We start from the raw sequence: 23131 nt of genomic DNA on the forward strand, positions 1-23131 counted from the left end.
TTTTTAAAGGCGGAAAATAATAACAAGTGTTACACAATAATGAAGTTTAAATCTTAACAACTTAAGGACAAATTATACTGCATATCTTAACTGTAAAGTCATTTATATCACAAATAATGGAGCGCAACGGACAAAAGTTGGACAAAAAGCAACTTGTTGTTCTTATCGGACAATATGTCATGCAAAACTGGACAGCTATGGGTTGCTTTGAACAAGGAAAGCTCATATCGCCCTTGTAGCAGCGGAAAAAAAGCTATGGAGAGCAGAGCAGGGCCGCTATAAACCTAGCGCAGAGGACAGCACATGGTGGGGTGTGGATTACCTCATCCTCAGGATCTGATTCCATTTCCTGGTTCCCAAGATGCATTGCAGAAACAGGGGGAATAACATAATGGAAAGCAGGGGAAAAAGAAACATCAGGGTGTGAAAAAGGAGTGATTGACAGAAGCACCAACTCAAGACGAAAAGCCACTTCAGCAAACTAATCCAAAAGGGAAAAAAATAAAACACCAACCAAACACCAAAACACAAAATTATAAATAGCCAGCACTCAGCAGCGAAAACAGCAAATGAACACAAGCCACAAAGAAAGCCAGCCAGAAAATAAGAAAAGCCTTTTGCACAGAAGTCCTGAGCCAAAAGCATGATGTCCAAATCAAGAGTGATTTGGTACGCAGATACAGAATAAAACAGCCAAAGACAAAATGACTGCATAGATAACCCATATATGTATGTAGAGAGAGAAGCTTGAAACAGATAAAAGACACAGTGGCGGCAGTTTGGCCAAAGGTTTTGTTTTTATTTAATTAAACAAGGTTAGCCTAGGGCCCTAACTGCCCTAACCGTGAGTATGATCATGATGGTGACAACAGAGAATGGAGCCGAGGTAACACCACCTTACCTTCTTCAGCGCAGGGAGAGTGATGTTCAGGTTGCACACGGCGGTCTGTGGAAGGCCTTTGGTTGTCTTACAATCTTTGAGGAAAGTGAGACGACCACAGGGCTCCTGGCTGTTGTCTCTAACCTACAGGGAGTCAACCAAACATTGTTTTTTTTTTTCTTACCTGATCTCTTTTTCATACCAGGTAGCTGTTAATTCACATACATTCACATATTCAACACTGAATTCCTAAGCGTTAGTGTTTCTACAAATAAATGCACATACTTGCTGGTTTCTTGGTAATTTTAAAATCACGTTACTATGTTTTCATTCACTACATTCATGTACTTCATGAATGTATGGGTGGCCTGACCAACCAGCAGGAGCAGCGACAAGGGCACGCCCCCTCACCGACTTTCCATCCACAAATATGGCCAGTTGTGGTTGTACAGACAAGACAGAGGCCCCAGGCTAGTTTAGGAGATTTGTTGCATGTGTGGGTATATGATAATATATGTGGTTATGCAGTTTTTGTGCAGTGTTTGGTAATTTTCTTGCTTAAATGCTTACTATGTATTCCTAGCTGAAAACTTAATTCCCGTGACAAAGCATAGAAGGGCTTGCTCCTACTTCCTATCATAACATTTCTTCTAAAAATTCAATGCTGTGATTTTGTTTTGACCTACAGAAGCCCCCCATCTCTGGGATTTGGTGGCAGTTAGCCAGCTGTACAGTATTTGAAGAATGAATGATCTTCAGTTTAGTTTGTCATACGTGGTAAACATGAGCTCCTCATGGCCCTGCTGCTGTAAGACCTAATTAGATGTGCTGTGTAAAAGTGGTAACGCCTCTAGTTCACTGCAAACAAACTTTTTTTTTTTTTTTCCACAGTAGTAGACATTCATACAATCCAATAGGATTGATAGGGAGAGCATTAAGTTAGTGGGTCGATCAATGAGGTTATGTAGCAGAGGGGAGGGGAAGTAGGTCATACCCTGCAGACAGAGTTCATTGTAATGGAGACTACAGTGGTCTTTGAACAAAGAGCAGGGCAGTAAAGGGGGATGACACACAGATAGAGTTAGGTTAGAGGTAAAACAACTCTGCAGTACTGCACTGTAACAACCAACTAAATTATATTGGATAATGCTTACGTCAGAATTTCTAGAATCTATTTCAGGGACATTTTATTAAATTTAGTGAGTTTCAGGGACTCTCTCTCTATATATATAAAAAACAACAACAACAACAAAAAACATGTTAATATGAAGAGGATATGAAGAGTCTTGTGGGTGATAGCTGAGGGTGTTACCTTGACGCAGAAGGGTAAGCGGTTCTCCTTAAAGGCATAGAAGTTGAGAACTAACTGTTGGCCAGCTTTGGTCAGAGGGGCCAGGTTGCCATAACAATCCACATAGATGGGCCTACCCTCCAGAACCTGAGAGAGACGATCTCACAAGTTAGAACAATTTAGAGCAACACGCACACATCACATCAAATTCATTAATCTGCAATGAATCTTATGTGCATTTAAAAAACAAAAAAACAAACAAATGTGGCTCTGACCTATCCCCTGCTAACTACCCGTTGTTTGATATGATGGTGATTTAGGACATTAAGCTTATTATACTGCTTCCTGCCTAAATACCTAAAATGTAAATGAAAAACATGGTAACAAATGGCTTGTTCTTTTCTATGCTTTATCACCATGCATGTAAATGAGTTTAGCCAAAATGAACTGTAATGAGACCAAAAAATAATTTGATATTACCAGTGTTGTGCCTGAAAAGCATTTTCTAAATGTTACATCCAAATTGTGCTTTTCTTTATCCTTAAAAATTTAATGACTTTAACTGATGCTTCATAAGCCATGAAACATCCCTACTGAGAGGTAGAATAGATAGCAAACCATAGAAAAACACCATACCTCAATGTCTTTGCTCCTGGCCACTTCCTCAAAGTTCTCCTGCTGCTCCAGGGTTTTGTCCACCTTGTCGTCCGTCATACAGAAACACCTCAGTCTGGACTCCACCGGGTCGTTCATCTTAGCAAACACCACAAACTTGGCCATGTAGGGCACACAGATCAGCTCTCTGTACAGCTGGGAGGCCAAGCCCACCGTCTCCGGGATTTGGTGGCAGTCCGCTAGCCAGAACCTGAACCAGAAACAGATAAAAAGATACACATTTTAGACTCAAGCAGATACAAAAACTGGCAGGGTCTCCTTCACACTGCACCTAGTGGCAGCCATAAAGTTTGCTGTTTTTTAATGTGCAGATCCACACACACACACACACACACACACACACGCACACATAAAGAGGGTGCATCTGACCTCGCAGAGACATTAGTGGTGAAGGAGACACAGTCGTTGACGAAGGTGAGAGGTGTGGTGCCTGTGATGTCTTCCCACTGTGCTGGGGATGTACCACCTGGCAGAGAATCACAAAGGCAACATCAAACACCCTACAGATATTATTCATGTGGCTGACTATTCTAATATACTCTAATATATTAAGTGGCACCTAGAAGAGAAACACCTGACAGATCTGATTACATTTTATATCTGTATCTTAATATTTTGTTAGGTATTGTGGATGTAGGGCACATACTGAGAAACGTATTGTTTTAAATGCTTTGTTGTTGACTGACACCTCAGATTAGATGTGTTTATATTACAGAAGAGGATATTAAAGAGTTGTAAATTGTAATTGATGTATTGGTCAAAATTAGCTATTGCACAATATAGTGCTGGCTAACGAATAATTTCCCAAAAAATTTTATATATGTTTTTTAAAGATTATTTTTTTGGCATTTCTGCTTTTTTAACAGTCACACTACAGAGAGACAGGAAAGTCAGGGGAGAGAGGGGGGATGACATGTAGCAAATGGCCTGAGGTCGGATTTGAACCCAGGACGCTGCTGCTAATGACAATCATAAACAAATAATTTGGCAGTGATATAGTGAGCATACATGCATGCACACAACCATACACACCTGTAATGCTGCAGAGAAGGCGGAGGCAGGGGGTGCAGTCTCCTTTGTAGCCGTTGGTAAGCCCCTCGCCTGACAGGGGCGGGACTGGGATTGTCATAGTGATGGGCTTGTGGAACTTCCTTCTTCTGGGTTCCACAGTAACAATGGGGCTGAAGGTTGCCCGGTTACCCAGGATTTTCTTCACGGTCTCATCAGGTACTGGCTGGGCCTGGAAAAGAAGAGGGGGTAACTGGCTATGAATTACTGGAGTGTGTAATTAAATAGGATTTAGTGAGTGTGTGTGTGTGTGTGTGTGTGTGTGTGTGTGTGTGTGTGTGTGAGAGAGAATGATCCTATGCTACCAAAGGTTTGGCAAGTGAACTGAGAGGGAGAGAGAGAGAGAGAGAGAGAGAGTGTATAGTATATATCCCTCGGCCCACCTGTAGTCCAACCCTGATCTTCTTGGTTAAAGCTCCCTCGGGGAAGGAAGCCTGGACCAATGGGACACTGCGGCTGCACAGAGTCCCGCCCTCTGGCCCCATCTGATTGGACTCCTGCCTGATCCGTGAAACGACGGCAAAGTACTGTGGGAAGTCTTTAGTGATGATGCGGCAGATTCTCTTCCTTTCCATCTCCTCAGCGCTGTCTAGTTCTACAGAGGAAAAAAAAAAACACACACTTATCTAAATTCACAGTTTTATTCCATTATTCCAATGGATCAAAACATGATCATTTTTATTATGACCATATCTTAGGTATCTTTATTGTTTCAATTTATTAAAAAAGGCATACTGATAATACATATTTAAAGTATGGAAGTGTGGCCCACATTATTTTTATGTGCTTTCTGAAGCTGTTTTGCTCGTTTGCAAATATCAGCAACTTCAGTACGAGTAAAGACCTCACATGAGGAAATGTAATGTATGTGAAAAAGATGTTAAAGTCACAAAAGTGAGGTGTGACTGGTCAGGATCCCAGAGTATCACAAAATCCACTGAATGTGGGTGCTAGGCTGAAAAAAAAAAAAAAAAAAACCTTAAGAGTGTATGAGCTGTGTTTACCTTCGTCCATGCCGTTGAGAAGCTGATTGAGGTCGTCAGTCCTGCAGTCGTAGAGATGCTCCTTCCAGCTTTCTCCGTTCTCACTGCGCAGCAAGATCAGCTCTCTCTCCTGACCCCGCAGTGATGCAAAATGAGGAATCTCCACGATCACAGGCCTGGAAAGGTGCGTGGCACGGAGCAGCAGTGGAATTAATAAATTTTAACTGCTGAATGAAATGACAAATCATTACTTGACAAATGGGCATTCTGTGCAGTCCCATGGTGCATTCAAGTTTTTTCAAGCAGGAGCTCGCTAGTTTAATTTCAACACCATAAAAATATTGACCAGATTCAACATCAAATGGGGCCCATCGGACTGCCTGTCACCGAAATGACCCGCCTTTTGGTAGATGAAATATGCTTTTCCAGTAGTAAAGATAAAATAAAGTTGCAAAACTAAATTGTGAAAAGCTGATTGTAAAAAAGGAGATTTAAATTAGATTTTTACTCAGATGTTGACATGAGTAGATGAAGAGTATTCAGAGAGCAATTCTCTCTGAATGCATGATGAGGACTGTGGGAAGTGTGAAGTGTGTGATTTGTAGCCAAGAAATATTTAAATATTTAATATTTCGATTTTTTTACAATAATAAAGGAATTTTTATTTCCCCATATCAAGTGGTGTTCAACAACAACAGGCATATTTTGTAGAAAATGGTGATGACTTTGATAGCTCACACAGGTACAGAAGTGTCTGACACCTGACTTGACTCGTGAGTTTGCATCTCACTCAGCTAAGATACAAGAACTTTAGTTGAGTGCTAGTTTTTGAGTTTCAGTGGGGATGAATGCATATGAAATCGAAACACTGGCTGCACAAAAGAGGAGAGGGAAATCACATAACTCCTGTATGAGTGCATTAATACCAGTAACTGTGAGGCAAAAACCATCATCAACCCTAAATAAATCAAGGTACCAATAAAACTGCACAGGAGTTGGTGGAGATGAAAAGGAACTGAGCCAGAGAATGATGTCAAAATATCAAGATGAATGAACACTAGCTTTGCTGATGACAGTGTTTTATAGTGACAGCTTTGACCATGCTGTGGGTTTCAGTGAGACATTCAGAGTGCATGGCACAGCTTGACAAGACAGATGCAATGGAATGGGAGGGAGGAGAAAGCTGCACAGCCCTTATTTAAACAAGGCATGGTAGCAACACAAGAGACAGAGGGATGGACTTACTGTACCCTGACTACTGTCCAACAACTGTGTGAAGGGTCAGCATTGCATAGAGTAGAATACAACAAAATACAATAGAATACAATAGAATCCCCACTGTAAAGGTACCAGAGGAACTAAATTCATTGATGATTCCCTTGGGAAATCTAAAAAAAGAGACTCAAGAAGTGAACTTTCTGAGACAATCCAAACCTTCCAGTTTTAAAATCTTTGAAACGCTGTCAAACTTTTGAATCCATAAAGAAAGGAAAAAAAATGAAGCAGCCTGACTTCTGTGAGTGCCTATTGTGCTGTTGTGCAGAGTCCCAAAAGAGTCTGTGTGAAATTTGCCGGAGTTTAGTTAATCTGACTCTCCTGATCACACTGACATAATCAGGATTATGAGATGAGAAGATTTCATTTTCTGAATTCAGGACAAACTGCACACTTCAGAGAAACTATTATGCATCCTATAAACTAAACTGTACATAGCTCTCTCAATCAATAAGCACAATGAGGCAACCCTGCCAAGAGGCACTACACTCCTGGAATTCCACTTGGACTTGTTTCAGCAGAAAGTCTAGACACCTTTCCACCCTGCCAAGAAATCCTGGGGGATACCCTGCTTCAGGTTAATAATATTCATTATAAATGTTAATACCTATTGTTTACAGAGAATAGCAGTAATATGGTGTCCTTTGTTCAGCCTGGCCAGTCTCTTCTTACCAGTTTCTCTGCCTTTATCTTAACCTACACAAAAACTGTGGGATGATGCAAAACTGATCTAAAAGGTGAAATAAAGGAACGGTGGTCATGGGAAGCAGGATGATGCTTTGCTTGAGGAGGAAAAGGCTCATGCCCAACAAGCGCAGTCCGGTCCAAACAGCAAATCAAAACCTTTCCTTTCAGTGACATCAGAAGCCAACTGAAAGCTTCTGAAACACAAAGAAAAAAAAAACTGTCTCCAAATTAAAATGGCTGGAGATCAGGATGGATTTAAAGCCACACCGTGTAGTTTCAGGAAGATTTTTTTTTTTTTTTTCCAAAGTTTCACATGGCTCTCTGTGGAAAGTTGTTTGAGGCTAGGACAAATCCACTTTGCTGAGGTGGTCCAACCATCCTGCCACCTTCAAAATACAAAGAAGCATATTCCTGACCTATTACTGGTTGTCTTCTATTCCCTATGTAAGTTATCGTTGTACAATCATTCTTTTCTTCCCAAAACTACATGGCAATCATATTACAAATACCATGTAACAAATATCCTAACAAATCAAAATCAACGGAGATGGATAAAATAATCATTTTTATTAGCATGAATCAGCCTCAATCATATCTTTTCCTATGAGGGAAGAGGGAAGAGGAGGGGGATGCTATGTTTTGCTCCTACCCAACGAATCTAGTTCCTCTGGGTCCCAGCTGTAGCACTGGACTAACCAGGCTCTCGCCTTCGCTAAGGGCTGGCAGCTTTCTGGGGAGATGTAGTTTACTGTGTCCGGACACACACACAGATGCCCACAGACAGGCACACACACACATGCACACACAAAGTCAGTAAAAACACACACTCACTGTCTCGGTCTTATTTTCTTATCAGCATTCATAAGATTCTTTTGTCTGCTTTCCAGTATCCCTGATCCATTTAAGTGACCTCAGTAACAGCTACTTTTCACAGTTGCTGGAGATGTTGCTGACTGAACACAGTAACATCACATGCAGCTCTTTCATCTATTTAATCATTTTTACAGTATGATTAAAAGGCAAAACAGAACAAAGCTACCTGGTGATTTTTATGTATCTCTCAAGCTACGACCAAATCCATCGATCTCCACGTTAATTTATCATGGTCAGGTGAAGGAGGAATAGTGCTATGATTTTGCACTGCTTAATGGCTCCTGCTAAAAGTTGTCCTTCAACACACTGCAAACAACCAGCAGCAGAAGAAATAACTCTGCACATCAGGAGGCAGCACCGGTCTTTATTTGTTATTCAACAAAATAAACCAGAAGCCTCGGGATTATGGAAAGATAAAGAAACAAACTAGCTTACCACAAATTAAGAATATGTCTGATGTCTGATCAGTTACATGTTTCAAGTGGCGGTCTTTTGTTCTCTGTGGAGGGCTTCTTCACGAGAACTAGCTCTCAGTAAGTAGTTGCTTAAAATAATAACGACATGAGCAGATTCCCATTTCTCTTCTTGTGTCCTGTTTACTTATTCTGAGCAGCCAATCAGAAAGCTCGCTCTTACCGACGGCCTCTGCCACCTCAGGCAGTCGATCACTGACGAAGGCGGATGTGTGCCAGCGGTGCCAGACACACCACACAAATTAAATGGCAATCACTTAATGATGGCCCAGAAAGTGCTGAGAGTCGATGGCTGATCTTCAGCTTGGTGTGTCAGGGCCTATATAATCAACTTAATGAAAACTGGTTTCATTTTGTTTTGCTTTAGGTGCACTATAGTTAAGGAAAATGAAAGGAGTAATCCAGACCATCATATTTTAGCCCCTATTCTTATTTCAGCTTATTATCTACTTACTTGAGGGTAGATGATCATTTGTATCCAATTCTTTAATTCTTTAATTGTTAATTATAATTATTAAGTCACAGATATATTTTAATCTGTACATTCTAGCCTGAGTGCTTAGTTCTCTGTTTCTGCAGCTGTTTGACAGTTGGCAAACCAATTTCTCCCCGGGATAAAGTTTTTTGTTGCAGGGCAATCAAAAGCAGAGATCATGTAGCTACTACTACTGGCATGTCACAATGTTTTATGAACAGTTCAAAATGTAAAATGAACACAGTTAAATACCTAATCAGTTAATGATGCGGCCTTTAACACATTGCCAAGTGGAAACACAGACAGACAAATTGATAACTGGGACTGGAGGGGTTGGTATCACAGAGAGTTACTTTTATTTTGTGTAGCCACACCTCTAGCATGAACAACAGAAATTCCTGTCATAAAGCGAGACTGTGCAAAGCCAAAGTCGGGATTCATTTGCTCTGTGTCTAGTCTGTGAATTCAACAACTTTATTGAAGATCTTTATTGTCATTGTGTAAGTGCAACAAAATTGTGATTGCATCAACCTCAGAATTGTCAGTTTGGCTACCATGCCAGTAAATTTGAAGTATAATAAAAAAAAAAAAAAAAAAAAAAAATCTGGCTTCCATTGTTTGAGCTGGAGGTGTGGCTGCAGGAGGTTAGCATCACACTGCTGAAACACTTCAACAACACACACACACACACGCACACTCACACGCCCACACACTCACACGCAGAACCACAGATGGTTGGAAATGAAGATGGTGAGAAGCAGAGGGAAGGGGGCCGTCAAATAACCAAACAAAAATGAGCGCAAATGAACAAGTAAGCCAACAGCAACACACAAACGGAGAGGTAAGGGACAAAAAAGCCTTACCCGAGGAACTGGGCTCCCGCTGGACCGACCTCAACCAGTCGGCTGGCCAGGCCCTCCCCTTCCACCATTGGAGGAGGCGATGCCAGTTTGTGCCTCTTGACCAGTCGGCAGGTGATCCTGGTGGGCGCTGTGCACTTTCTAGGCGGGATGATGATCCGCATTCCATTGTGACGGCTCCCTCTCATGGAGCCGCCTCTGGCATCTACCATGAAACTGACCAGGAACCTGACGGAGACAAATAGAGAGAGAGAGAGAGAAGAGAAGAGGAAGATGCAGAAAGAGATGAAGAGCGGCATAGACAGAGAGAAAGACAGAGGAAAAGAGTGAGAGACATGGAAGGGCAGGTGAGAGAAAGTGAGATATGGAAAACAGACAGAGGCAATCAAAGAGAGAGAGAGAGAAAGAGAGAAAGAGAAGGAGAGCAGTGGAGAAGGACAGGATATAAAAAGGGAATGGGACGAGAGGTGAAACATATCAGTTCATTAACAGGATCACTGACGGAGAGAGAGGATCTTTAGTTGAGGTGAGGTCGCTTCCCATGCTGTGATCTTCAAAACACACAGAAGAGGTGTGAGAAAGACAGAGAGGGAAAAAAACAGAAGCAAGGAAAGAAAATGCAGATGAGTTTTCTATGGTGGCTTTGACTGGTTTTATTTTAAATGGATACGCAAATAGCCATTTATCATTAGAAAATTGCTATATATATTTAGCCCAATCAGCAGAATGAAATGCTCGGAGAGAGATTTTGAATGGATTGAATGTGAATTAGATGCAGCCAAGGTGCCAGCATAGAAGCCTCCAAAGTAACCTGAGATTTGTCCATATTAGATAGTTTTGAATGTAACTGGGTTTAACTCTTACGAACACACTCTCTCTCTCTCTCTCTCTCTCTTTCTCTCTCTCTCTCTCTCTCACACACACACACACACACACACACACACACACCATGCAGTTTGTTGTACAAAATGCCATGTTAGTATTTGTTGAACTGAATTCATGTTGAACTGTTGAACAATAGTGTGAATATTAATGCAATTATTGTGTGAACTCTTCCTCTGAAAAATATTAAGCTACGTCTAGAGCCAAAAGCAGAGCCACAGACAGAACCAAAAAATACTACATGATGACCCTCTGTATGAAAACTTCCCCGAGGCACCTAGAAGGCACCTTCTCATTATTTTTGTAACAAATCTTTGGCCTATTAAAGATTTGTTACAAAAGGTCCACTACACAAAATTGAGGGGTGACTGGCACAAGGAACGCCAAAACTCAGCTGACAAAAAATGTAGCATAAGCACATAATTAATCAGCGAGTCAATGCAATGCTATATTCAAGCTTCAGTTGAATCTACAGGGTCCTCACCATGGGTCTGTAGACTCAGCTGGGTTTAAAAGGTATTCAATGCAATTTTACATAGTGACCATTAAAGGCCCATTTCAGGATGTTTTTTTTTTTTTTTTTTTTTTTATCAGCTGTATGTGCAAATATGTGTGCGTACACGACTTTCTAATGCAAAATGTCTTGAACACTCAGATCCAGATGTAAGTCTCAATACAAGTCTATGCTGTGACATTGTCTGTGTATAATATTTATTTTGAAAAAAAAAAAAAAAAAAAAAAAGTTTCCAGGCCTTGAGCTATGTCCTCATTCAAGTCAGTCAGTATTAAAACTGTAACAACACAGTTCTTGGGTGAGGAGAGCAAACACAGATGTTGTGAGTGAACAGAGAAGAGAGCGTGTGATGTCACAGGAAGTAGTGGTGGTGGTAACAATGGCAACCAATCACAGTCATCACCTGCTGTCGTACTGCGGGAGCGGAGAGGAAAAACTGCAGGGTGGACAACAAAGCAACGCAGGAGGGACAGATCAACAACAGCTTCGTCACTGAAAAAACCTCTGAGAAGATGATCACCGCTTTAAATTGCAACCCACTTCCCCGTCTGCACCTCTTTTGCAGTAGCCTAGTAGTAGTTTCTGTGTGGTTTATATTTTGTAACACAGTAAATACGGAACTTACAGAGGTGTAATTCTTGATTACTTATTGTTACAGTTAAAGAAACACAGACTATCAGAGAATATGAAAGAAATCAAGAGAACCCCGGGAGGTAACAGCCATTTTCACAACAGGAAAGAACATGAGAGAGAAAAGGCAAAGAAGACATACAGAGTGAAAAAGTGACAAGTAGATGGCAACAAGGATGAACACTTATTCTATCCCTCTATCCTTTTCCGGAGCATTTAGGTGAGAAGAGTAGGGTTGACATTCTCCAGAGGAGTTTGGCACACCCATTTCTCTCTCATCTCGCTCAGCCCTCCCTTCCCTCCTTTCTCCATTCAGTTAATCCCTTCATCCTTTCTTACCCTGAGTGCACAGGTGAGGAGACTAGGTTGACATTATCCAGTGTGTCTGCAGCCCAGCTGTACCGCCGCAGAGAATCACTGTCCAAGTCCTTAGCCACGGCCAGATGCTGCGAGAACAGAGGGAAAAGGGAGCTCATCACACTGCATGTGGGAGCGTTACTCAATATTTCTCCTTTGTCTACAAGACAGAGGACACAAGAAGGGATAGAAATGATAAAGCGAATGTGTGTTTGTGATCTGACTGTGTGTGGGAAATAAAACCCTAAGCAGTTAAGATATCAGGTTATAAGTAACTCTTCAGTAACAACAACAATATTGAAAATAATAACTGAAAGGAATGAATATAACACAACCAGGGCTTGTTAAAGTTAAGCATGACTATCAACATTAGTGTCCAGTAAAAATATTGGTATCTATAGGAAGTCAACTATTCAGAAACTGACAAGGAATATGTGTTTTCAATTTTCACTAAAACTGGCAATCAGATGATGATCTCATCCGAAGTTGCTTAAAATGAGTACACAGGTAGGAGTTTTGGGTTCATGAACACATTTGCTGTTGTAAACCTGTGGCAGTCTTTTTAGCCACTAGGCCAATGTGCTTGCCATTCAGGGGCCAAGACTAATCTTTCTATTATTAGCATCAGTCAAAATCTGAATTTCAGTAAAGGCTGTTACAAAGCACTAGTGTACAGTGTTAACAAAGTCATTTTCTGGGTGAAGCTGCTAAAGGGAAAAGTGTCCGATCACCTTAGCATTCAATGTACGCCTTCTTTTGGGGAAGGTGCACCTGTTTCCTATGACCTTTGACAGAATGTACAGCATGCCAGCGTGACAGGGTCATAAAACAATTTCCACACATGGGAGACTATGTGCGTTGTTATGTATAGCACCAAATGTAAAACAGGAGATATATAATTTCAATAGGACACCAGCAATTACAAACATAAAACAAAACAAAACATGATAATATTCTGCAAAATCTGTGGGAACAGAACACATGAACGTGATTATAAACCTCTTAATGAAAAATTGCTGTTTAAAAACAATAAAGTTTGGTGGAGAACATCAGAATGAGTTGCAAGAACAAAAGAAAAGAGAACAACAAAGCAGAGGAGAAAAAGTAATGCAGAACATCCTCCTGTATCTCACATCATACGGAGTGAACAGATATCACCTATGATCATACTGACCAGGCAACATATTTGGTATTCTGTCAGACGACTAAAGGATCATGCACTAACTGACAAAAATCCTTTATAGCCATTCAGATCTATGACACATGGGCAACTTTAATGAGACACTTGATAGAGAATGGAGGAGAACTGAGAGTCCCAAAACAAAAAAAAGCCATTTGGGAAAAAAGTCCTTTGCTTACAAAATCATTACATTTTTGAGAATAAAATCATTTCTGTTTAGCGCTAATGTCTAATAAACACAGACTAATGGAGTTCAGAGAGCAATTTATTGTGCTGTGGATTGAATCTCACAAGAATCATAGCAACCACATTATGGTGGTAGAGCGGTAAGCTATAATAAGCAATAAAGGTTTGAAAAATGGCTCAGCAAAATTGCCCATTGGCTCAAAATGTTTCTTATGTACCGTGGCCTAAGCTTCACATTTTATACTCGCATACAATGGATATAGATGCAGAGTAACCTTTCAATCCATTATATGACAATAAATAGAAAAATATAAATATACACATGCGCCGATGGAGGCAGTGCATGAGACAATGACATAAATGGAACTTAAAGAGTTTTGTTTATAGCCCTATCATATATTAACAGGACATGCACTGAGGGAGGTAGTGCATGATATAAAGTAAGCTACCTTATTGTGGTGCTCTACAATGAAGGACTTTTCCTTACAGAGCAGCTGGAGCAGCATGAGAGAGAGTAGAGAGTAGGGAGTTGAGCAAATGTAGTTTTTAGTAGCCATCATATTCGGTTGCAGCGTACTTAGGAAACACTGGGCGTCTCACCATGATGACATTGTGGCAGGCATTTTACAGAACTGCAGCAAGAAAAAAATGCCATGCAAATATGTCCAAACTCTCTCTATCAATGGGTTGTTAAGCCCACAGCTAGCAGACTGATGCAACAATACTTACTGTACACCTTATGTGGGCTGCTAGTCTTGGACTTCACTAGATCACAATTTTATGCTGTGAATCAATGATAGTTTTAAGTATTTCAGGCCAGGTTTCAAGGCCAGGAGTTTTTACTTTTCCAACTTGCCTCATTAGAATGCACTGCGCATTTGTAAGGTGGCAGAGGTGAAGTACTGACCCACTTTAGGTGCCAACCCATAGTTTAAAGAACTGGGCTACTTATAGGCCGGCACTTAGGTAAGAGACTTGGGGACATCCTTCATTTGGCAATTGTCATTCTGTGAGGACTGTAATAACCCTTGTACATACATGGACATGCAAAGATTTTAAACCTAACAAATACAAATTATATGTTGCTCACAAATTGGGTACAGCTCTTCTGCCTTGGCACGGCCGAAAAAAAGGCAAAGAAAAGTGCTTGGTGTTTCTAGCAAAGAACAAGCTTTGTATTGTCATTTTGCAAGTTTTGGATTCAGAGCTTTTTTTTTTTTTTTTTTTTTTTTAAGAATTTGACCAAAAGCAATGAAGTCCCCTGAAGGCAGGACGCGGTGTGGTGCTCGGGTTGTGTTTAGCTCCTGGCTCTTTACCTTACATGCCATCTTGCTGCATTTTTAAAGAAAGTGGGCCATGACAAGAGTGCAACTTAGAAAGCAGTATTAATCACTAATCTCATTTCCTCTTACAGCAAAATGTAACAGGATTGGTCTTCTTTATGTCAACACCAAGAGGATATAAGAGGATTGGTGGATGTTCTGGCTTTTGGCACAGCACCAAGACAGCTTGGCATATTTGGCACCAGAGTGAGAGACAGAGGAGGAGAGATAGATCCAGAAAGAAAAAAAGACACAGCCAGAGGGCAGGTAGACTGTACAGCTATACATATCTAGAAAAAGACAGAGGTATACATGAATAGAAAAGAAGTGAGAGACAGAGAGAGAGAGTGACAGTATTCATAATCCAACCACACACATCCACACATCTGTACACACACACACACACACACACACACACACTCACTCACAACTCCAGTCAGTATACCTACCATTTCTTTATTGGGTGCCAGCATCTCCTCTATCATCATGCTGTCCCGCGTGAACGAGCTCCGGTTCAGCGTGTTGGACCTATCAGAACTGAAGGAGCGTAGGCTTGGTGTGGGTGGGTGGGTGTGGTTGGAGTAGCAGTCACGGGTAACCATGACAACAGTTGTCACAACCATGGAGGAAGGGAGGGTGGGTTGGGCGGGGAGGGGCAGAGGGGGTAAAGGAGTACGAGGAGGGCGGGGATGGGGGTCATGGGAGTGAACAGAAAAACACAAACAAACAAATAAACACATTAAATGCATGCAGCTTCCAGGGACCTGAGTTTATGCCGCCAGTGACAACAACAACCACAAGGCTGGAACCTGGTGGCAATTCAGAAATGTCCGAAACTTAAAATGGAACGACAAAGAAAGAAATGTTCGGACGCATAAAGAAGGTTGACGCCAATGTCTCTACTCCATTACGCCCTATTGAGTGATTTCATATAGTGTTTGCAGTCATTACTGCCACAATGCATGTATCCTGCAACAGCATTTTAGTATTGCATGGCTTTCTGAATAATACCTCTTGTGTGGCAGAGCAACAGAAAAACATCAGGAGCTCCACAAGTGCACCATCTGCTCCTCACTACACTGTCTATATCTGTTCTCTTCATTAATTAACAGCTTTTTGAAATTTTAAGCAACTAGGCAATTCACGCCGTGCCAGCGTACAGCACAGAGTAGGAGTGACTTACAAGCCTTAGTGAAGCAGAGAAGCTTATGGAGGTGCAACATATAAATGTATGGTGGATAATGGGAATAGCACTGCAACATAAAAAGAGAACACTCAAATCATCTGCTGCAAGAATGCCATTTATTTAAAGCAACTTTTTTTCCATATTGTTATCTGTTCCAAGGACCAATATCTTTTAAAATGTGGTACTTGGGGAGCCGATAATGACTTAGATAGCAGTTTCAAAATATGCTGGGAGGTGCTGTTGTGCAAAATCATTTTACACAATAGCACTGGGACAGAAAGCAGATATAGGTCTTACTGTTAACAGTGTTTTCACAGAGTTTATTGTCCAGGCAAACAAAGCCTAACTGGCGGTAATGGCTGCCTCGTACTCATTTTTGATGTGAAATCCATATTTAACTGTAGCAAGGCCAAGTTAAGCTCACTGTCCCAGGATGTTTGTTAATGATGGCAAGCAGAAAGCAAGTGGTTTGACTTGAGATGCGTAGCCAGCCGCTGAGAGAGAAAGAGAATTAGGACATTTTATGTGGCAAATAAAGAGCATTCCTGAGCAATGATAAGTGATGAATGTTTGCCTGCATTGCCTCAGCCACTATTACAATTTGCACGAAGCAAATTAACCAGTGCTGAGCCAGTCAGTCTGTACTCGGGGACACTGCTCTGTAGTGCTACACAGCTAAAGCACAAAATACCACAGCGGGCTGCAAACTCTTGGCCACATGCCAACACATTTTAAAATTAAAACGACAACACAGGTGAAGATCCCTCACTTTACAGACCAGTGAAAACGTGATCTTGATTCCTGCCTTTCCTGAGGAAATCCTTGTGCGTGTGTGTGTGTGTGTGTGTGTGTGTGTGTGGGTGTGTGTGTGGGTGTGTGTGTGTGTGTGTGTGTGTGTGTGTTTACAATGGCCATCTATATTTGTAGCTCCTATAACTCCTCCTGGAATGTGGTTTATGGGGTGAGAGTAAGGATATCTGAGACTCTGAACACAAATCCCTTCAGGATGCATCTACTGGGTTACAATTCCACAGTTTTACTTCAAAACAGTATATTCATCATTTGAAAAAGTGACCTACCCTGAAGTAATAACTGATAACAAAAAATTAAAAGCTTTTTGTACTTGTACTTTCTAAGATAGTAGGTGACTTAAGGTTGACGGTTAAGGTTGAGAAAATGTTACAAATGTTTCATCCTCTGTATTTAAAGATACAGACTGATGTTCTTGGTGATGTGAGATTTCCTCGCACTTTCATGTATTGGTGAGAAACTGTATGACATCAAATTGATAAAGACAATAGAAATGTTTTAGTTCAAGTCCCTGGAAGCTTGATGACAGAACACTCTGCACAGAAACCAAAAAAAGGATGCACAGCTCCAGTGGTCAAATCCACAAAGACCCAGGCATAAATGATAACCACAGTCCAAAATACAGAAGCAAACACAACAGGCTGCTTTCCACCAGCACAGCACCTGGCGCTGCTTTCAACGGAAATAACCAACTGAAAATAAGAATCTGACACAAGGAACAAGAAAACCACGGTACACACCACAACATCAGATGTTAACACAAAACAAACTGAGTGTAACACAAACAAACACACAAAACTCATCCAGAACTCATTCAACACATTTGTTCTTAACTCAAAAATCGTCATGTTAGTAATCAAATGAGTGAATAATGCATCACATCAAAGTTATGATTATGATAGCGACAGGGGTCGGGGGCAGGGTGGGGCCAGGGCTGGGGGTCGGGCTGGGGTTGACAAGGGGTCCGCCTCATGCCTTCAGTCTTACCTGACTTTGGGACTAACAGTAAGAACGGACATGAGAAGAGAATAAAAGATCATGAACAAACAGAGGAGTGGATAGAGAGATGCAGAGAGGCGAGAAGCCACAGCAGAGATGCAGGTTGATAGGATGACGCCACTTGTTGCTCACTGCTTGTCTGTCTTACTGACTACCTGTCGCCCTGCCTGGCTGGCTGATTGAATTTATCACATATGATCAAAAAAGGATTGGAATGGTGTGCTGAAGTTTGTCATTATAAAGTGTATTTCATAAATATACATTAATAACTCCTGACTGAAGACAGTCTAACTTCCCCTCAGCGTCCCTGTACATGTACTCCCATAGATAACAACTGGGCTTTCAGTGAGTTACAACTGGGTGTATTCATTTTTGGAATGTTTCAATAAATTGTTCAACTATGACTAACCACATCAAAGGCTGACATAATAGAGAAGTTAAAAACCATGACCATGGATTTTGAAATAAATAGAGAGACGAAGTAGAGAGAAACCATTGCTGCACATCAGATTCAATATTTATCAATCAAAACAGCAAAGTTATACTATAACTCACTAACAGTAGAGCATTCATTCCTAAAAAATCCTCAGATTGGCTGTAAAAAAAAAAAAAAAAACTTTTCACTGTAAAAAGGATTGTCATTTTTCAGTTTTGTTGATAATCCACCTCTGAATTTCATTGAACTGGAAGTCATTTTGCACCCATCTCTGCACAGAACCAGCGATTTATTGATCCAGGCTCGGGTTTAAAACACACACATGAATGCACGCACGCTGCACACACACACACACACACACACCGTCCTTTTACACCCCACCCCTGTCAAACATCATGTTATTTATCTAACCCAGCGCTCGAGGCCATGGAATCGAACGTGGTTCTAATTTCCTGTGGCTCAATGTCTGTGTGTGTGTCACTTCTCAGATATTCAATAACCCCTCCCTCTTCAGTGTGCTGGATGTGTGTCAATATTTTTGTCTGTATGTTAACCTCAGTAAAAGTTCAGCGGGTAAAGGGAGTGCCCTTTGACTTCCTGATGGCCACAGGAATATCTGCTTTATGTGCTGCATCTGTGTGTGTGTTTGTGTGGCAGAGGAGGCTTGGGGCCTTGTCCTCATTGCTGTCCTGTTCACCCTGAATGATATGTCTGCTGTTTTTAAACCATATTTCACATTCATATAATCTTTTTTCATGATTGTACACACACTTTCTCTCAGGCTATTTCTCCCAAAACCAAGAAACGTCAGCATGAGGCAAAACCTGAAACTGCTCCTCTTATGGCAATTAGCTAAAAAATGTTAACCTATTTATCACTGGATGACCCCATCAACAAATTCTTGTCTTTCTTGCAGCTCTGAGAAACGCTACATGGAGCATTTTTTAAACATTTCTTAAACAACTGTGATATCTTGGTGTAATTACAGAAAACAAATGAAACCGTGGTGGAAACAACTGGCAGGCTCTATTCCACACCACTGTTAGTGTTGATGATTCTCGTGAAAAATCACATTTCCCGTAAACCTTGTTGGTTCTTTCCCTTTTTCTTTACATAAGCTAACATGTCAGAAGTGATTTTTTTTTTTTCAAAATCAACCTTTCACTTAAGCTCTGTTTGCTGTGGAAGAACAGCAGTTGTCTTCCTGTTCTGTGCTGTAAAGGAATATCTATTTGTGCTGTAAAGCAGCAGGGCAAAAAAATCTAACCTAAAATGCAGTTCCAGCTGAGACAGCCAATCCTTTATTAACAGTAATTCAAGTAAATGCTTCAAACGTAGCAGTGTTAATGATAGGATGGGTCATGTGTGCAGTGCGTGGTGTGTCTTACCTCTGTGACCGCGCTCCGATGCTGAAGCCCATGTAGCCCTCCTGTGGGAGCGAGTCGTCCCCCAGCTCCCGCAGGTCCTGGGGGGCCAGATATTTGTCTGTGTCCCCCGTCATCGCATCATCACCTGGTGGTTATCAACACACAGGGCAGCGGGAAGGAAGGTTAGAGACACTTTCTCCATCTGTCTACCAGTCTGTCTCTCTCTTTCACTCTCACTTAAACAGTTAAAGACGGTGGCTTAGATGTTAGACAAGCAGGGCTGCAACCAAAAATGAACCAGTTCAAATCGATGAGCCTGAAGAGCGGAGAGGCTGAAGATCAGATGCACGCTTACTCTGTTTTTTTTAATTCTCTCATCCTCATCTGGCAGTTTACAATACAGGAAGAAGAGTTTGACTTCTTGTGGGACTCATGCAGTTTCTCTCTTTCTACCTCTATTTCTTTGATGATATATACAACAGCTCTGTTTATTCCTAAGTGAGGGCTGATTTTTCATTTATTCTCTCGTTTCTCCAGCTGCTCTCTGACAGAAAAAGTTAATCAAGCTCTTGTGCACTTCCATCACATCCATCTCACTCCCTCTTGCCGTCCCAGACTTGCTCTTTCAGACAGATCAATGCAGCCAGAGCCCAAGGCCCTTTTCCAGCTCCACTTTAGTCCAACTAACACACACACACACACACACACACACACACACACATACAAACACACAGACACATATGAGTGCACACAAACAAAAGTCTTGCTATGTCACTGAAAGCTTGTTGTCTCAGTCTCACAGATGGCAAAACAAGCGCTGAGTGACAACAGTGACTGTCAAAAGTTTGGAAACAAAACAGTATTGCTGCGGGATCATTTGCCAGATTAAAACTTTTAAAGTCAGATTAGTGGAATAAAAATTCAGATTACTGTAGCTAACAAATCCTTTAACAGCCTTTTAAGATCAAAGCTCATGTAGTTTGAGACTACACAGTGGGTTCTGAATGCATTTCATTGGCCACTGGTTCCTCAAAGTTCACAATGTAATGGACAAATTTGTTTTAACACAACAGGAGGCATTTCACAACTCCATATCAATTTAGGAAATGTAAACCAACCAAACATTTAGCTCTACCAATAAAAACGTGGTTAAAGGATTCCAACATACGTTACAGGCCTAGCAGGAAAACAGTGAGCGGCATGTTATTCCCTCAGAGGTAGATCCAAGCCTACTGGTGAACCGGTGACCGCAGTTGAAAGAGAGAGGAGAGGAGGGGTTAAAAAGGGAGAGGAGAGCAAGTGCATGCAGGCGGAGAGACGAAGAGAGAGAAAGAGAAAGAAAGAAAAAATGCATTCCTGCAACCACAAAGCAGGAGAGACCCCCTACCCCTCTCCTGGTACCACCCCTGTCCCCTCATCCCCTGCTGCTTGCACCCCTCCCCCCAGATCACACACACACACACACACACACACATGCTTTTACAGACCCCATCTGGCGACATTCCAAACCATGAGTTTCCATTCAAGCCAAAAGCTCTCTCTCTCTCTCTCTCTCTCTCTCTCTCTCTCTCAGTTTAAACCAAAGCAAACCGTCCTGAGCGAGCCTAAACTCACCTCCTGATTTAAAACACTTCATCCAGCCTGCGGGATCTCTCCGTTAACTGTGTAACTAAATGTCCGCGGAGTGTGGCGGCACTCACCCTGCATACACTTGTTTCATGCACTTTCACTGTCTAACTCTCTCTCTCCCCCTCCCTCCCTCCCTCTCTCTCTCTCGCTTACACCCCCCTTTACTCACTCTCTTGCATACACTGTCACTCTCTCTCTCTCTCTCTCACATAGACTGTCTCTCTCTCTCTTTCACAGCCCAGTGCCCGCACAAACAGATCAGCTTTCTCCCGCCTACCCTCCCTGCTCTAAGATTATCCACTGTGTGTGTGTGTGTGTGTGTGTGTGTGAGTGTGTGTGTGTGTGTGTTTGTGTAACGGAAGGGACACCTAGAGCTAACTGCGGGACAGGAATAGTAAGTGGGCGTGCAGCTCTAACTAACTCTACCCGCGTCCCGTTTACACAGTTATCACTGTCTACAGGCCTATATCCTCTCTGCTCTCCTCTCCCTCTACCTGTCTGTCTGCCGGTTTATCTGTCTATCTGCGCACCTCAGTATTTCCCGTCCTGTCAATCATACTAATCTTTCATGCTAATCCTCCTTTCTTTACCTGTCTGTCTGCTTGCCCATCTCACTGTCCCCCTGCCTGACTCTACCACCACCACCGTCTGTCTGGTTAGACCTTCACTTTTCTCTGTCCGTTTTGATCCAAGAATTTTCAAGTTCCTCATTTTCTGTGATATCTCAAGGCAGCAGCCATTGCAAGAAATCATTCAGACTGGCAGTGCAGGTTTTTCCACATAACTCTGACTGGGGGTGGCACTACTTTATCTGTCTGCCTTCCTCCACTTTTCCATTTCATATCTGCCTGCAGCAGCCTTGGTCAGTCTCTCTGGATTAACATGAATTATCCCTGATAAAATCAAAGAATAGCATCTGATTTAAACATTTTCTGTGCTATAAACTAGAATAGCTATGCAGGTAAAGTAGAAACTGGGCATGGATGCTAGATCAGCGGGGGTGGAGTGTGTATGCCATCAAGGTTATCAAGTAAGAGCATCCAATTAGACAGGTTTCACTGAATTAGTAATCCAATAAGCACAAAACCAACAAAATAAATGGTCTTTGTGCAATAACTGCACTGGTCAAATGTCATTTGAGAGTAGTTTCAAGGTAACAGGTTGCCCTCTTAATGATAGTTTTGCTTCTATTTGCTACTGTAAATAGAAATACCTTTATTTAGGCTATGGGGTGCCAAAGCCAAAAAGCAGACATTTAGGGTCACAGGTTAAAATGCACAATGGGTGGTGGGTGACAGAGATGGGAATCTGCAGGGACCTCATAATATGAGGCAATCCAAGACACTTTGGTGCTAATTCAATACATACTGTATTGCAATTCTGTAAGTAACTCTCAATTCATTATGTTTTCTTGTTATTTTCGATAACTTTCAAAAAACAAAGGCATGCCAGTATAAGATTATCCTTGATTTTCTTCCCATCCCTAGAAGGTAATTGTCTAAAACAACTGGACACTTATTATTTAGAATGGATCAATTAATGGTTACAAGTTACTAGGCTTTAAATCATAAAGACGGAATGCTGTAACTTTGTTATTGCCTTGTAAAATGTGAAGTTATATCATGATTCAGATGTTGCATCAATGCAGAATAACTTTACAAGCCTGGAAAAAAAAACTAATTGGAAAGCCCAACTCTGCACTGGGTTTGTGGGCAGTCCTAATTTAGATCATGACTGTTTGTTACTGGAGATGTTAATCACTGCTGCTGCTCAGCTGGTATGCAAGCTCATATGTGTGTGTGTGTGTGTGTGTGTGTGTGTGTGTGTGTGTGTGTGTGTGTGTGTGTGTGTGTGTGTGTGTGTGTGTGTGTGTGCATGCGCGCATGTGGCTTGAGTTACACTTAATGCAATTTCAGAGCACAAATTGAAGATGGCAAATCCACTAACTCCAAGGACAACAACACACACACACACACACACACACACACACACACACACACACACACACACACACACAGTTTAGTCCCACAAGTTTAGTTGTGTCACCTCAAGCCGGTTATTGGAGTTAGTTATAGTGAAATCACACTTTTTTT

The 23131-nt window shown here is 41.6% G+C and overlaps 1 protein-coding gene across 8 annotated transcripts in view; it reads right to left on the minus strand.

Annotated features, from left to right (window-relative positions):
* LOC115377729 (ankyrin-3-like) overlaps nt 1–23131 on the minus strand; it is a 160006-nt gene that overhangs the window by 26130 nt on the left and 110745 nt on the right. For 6 of the 8 annotated variants that reach the window (XM_030077692.1, XM_030077695.1, XM_030077690.1 and 3 more), the window contains 12 exons: nt 19431–19554; nt 15061–15163; nt 11906–12012; nt 9544–9768; nt 4919–5073; nt 4298–4509; nt 3879–4086; nt 3216–3312; nt 2808–3036; nt 2193–2318; nt 902–1024; nt 323–349 (listed from right to left, as the gene is read on the minus strand). In XM_030077692.1, coding sequence (XP_029933552.1) covers nt 323–349; nt 902–1024; nt 2193–2318; nt 2808–3036; nt 3216–3312; nt 3879–4086; nt 4298–4509; nt 4919–5073; nt 9544–9768; nt 11906–12012; nt 15061–15163; nt 19431–19554 — 1736 coding nt within the window. The remainder of the gene's footprint in view (nt 1–322; nt 350–901; nt 1025–2192; nt 2319–2807; nt 3037–3215; nt 3313–3878; nt 4087–4297; nt 4510–4918; nt 5074–9543; nt 9769–11905; nt 12013–15060; nt 15164–19430; nt 19555–23131) is intronic. The other 2 variants (XM_030077691.1, XM_030077696.1) reach the window with 1 other exon arrangement.

This window comes from Myripristis murdjan, chromosome 19, assembly GCF_902150065.1.
Source record: "Myripristis murdjan chromosome 19, fMyrMur1.1, whole genome shotgun sequence".
Classification (NCBI taxonomy): domain Eukaryota; kingdom Metazoa; phylum Chordata; class Actinopteri; order Holocentriformes; family Holocentridae; genus Myripristis; species Myripristis murdjan.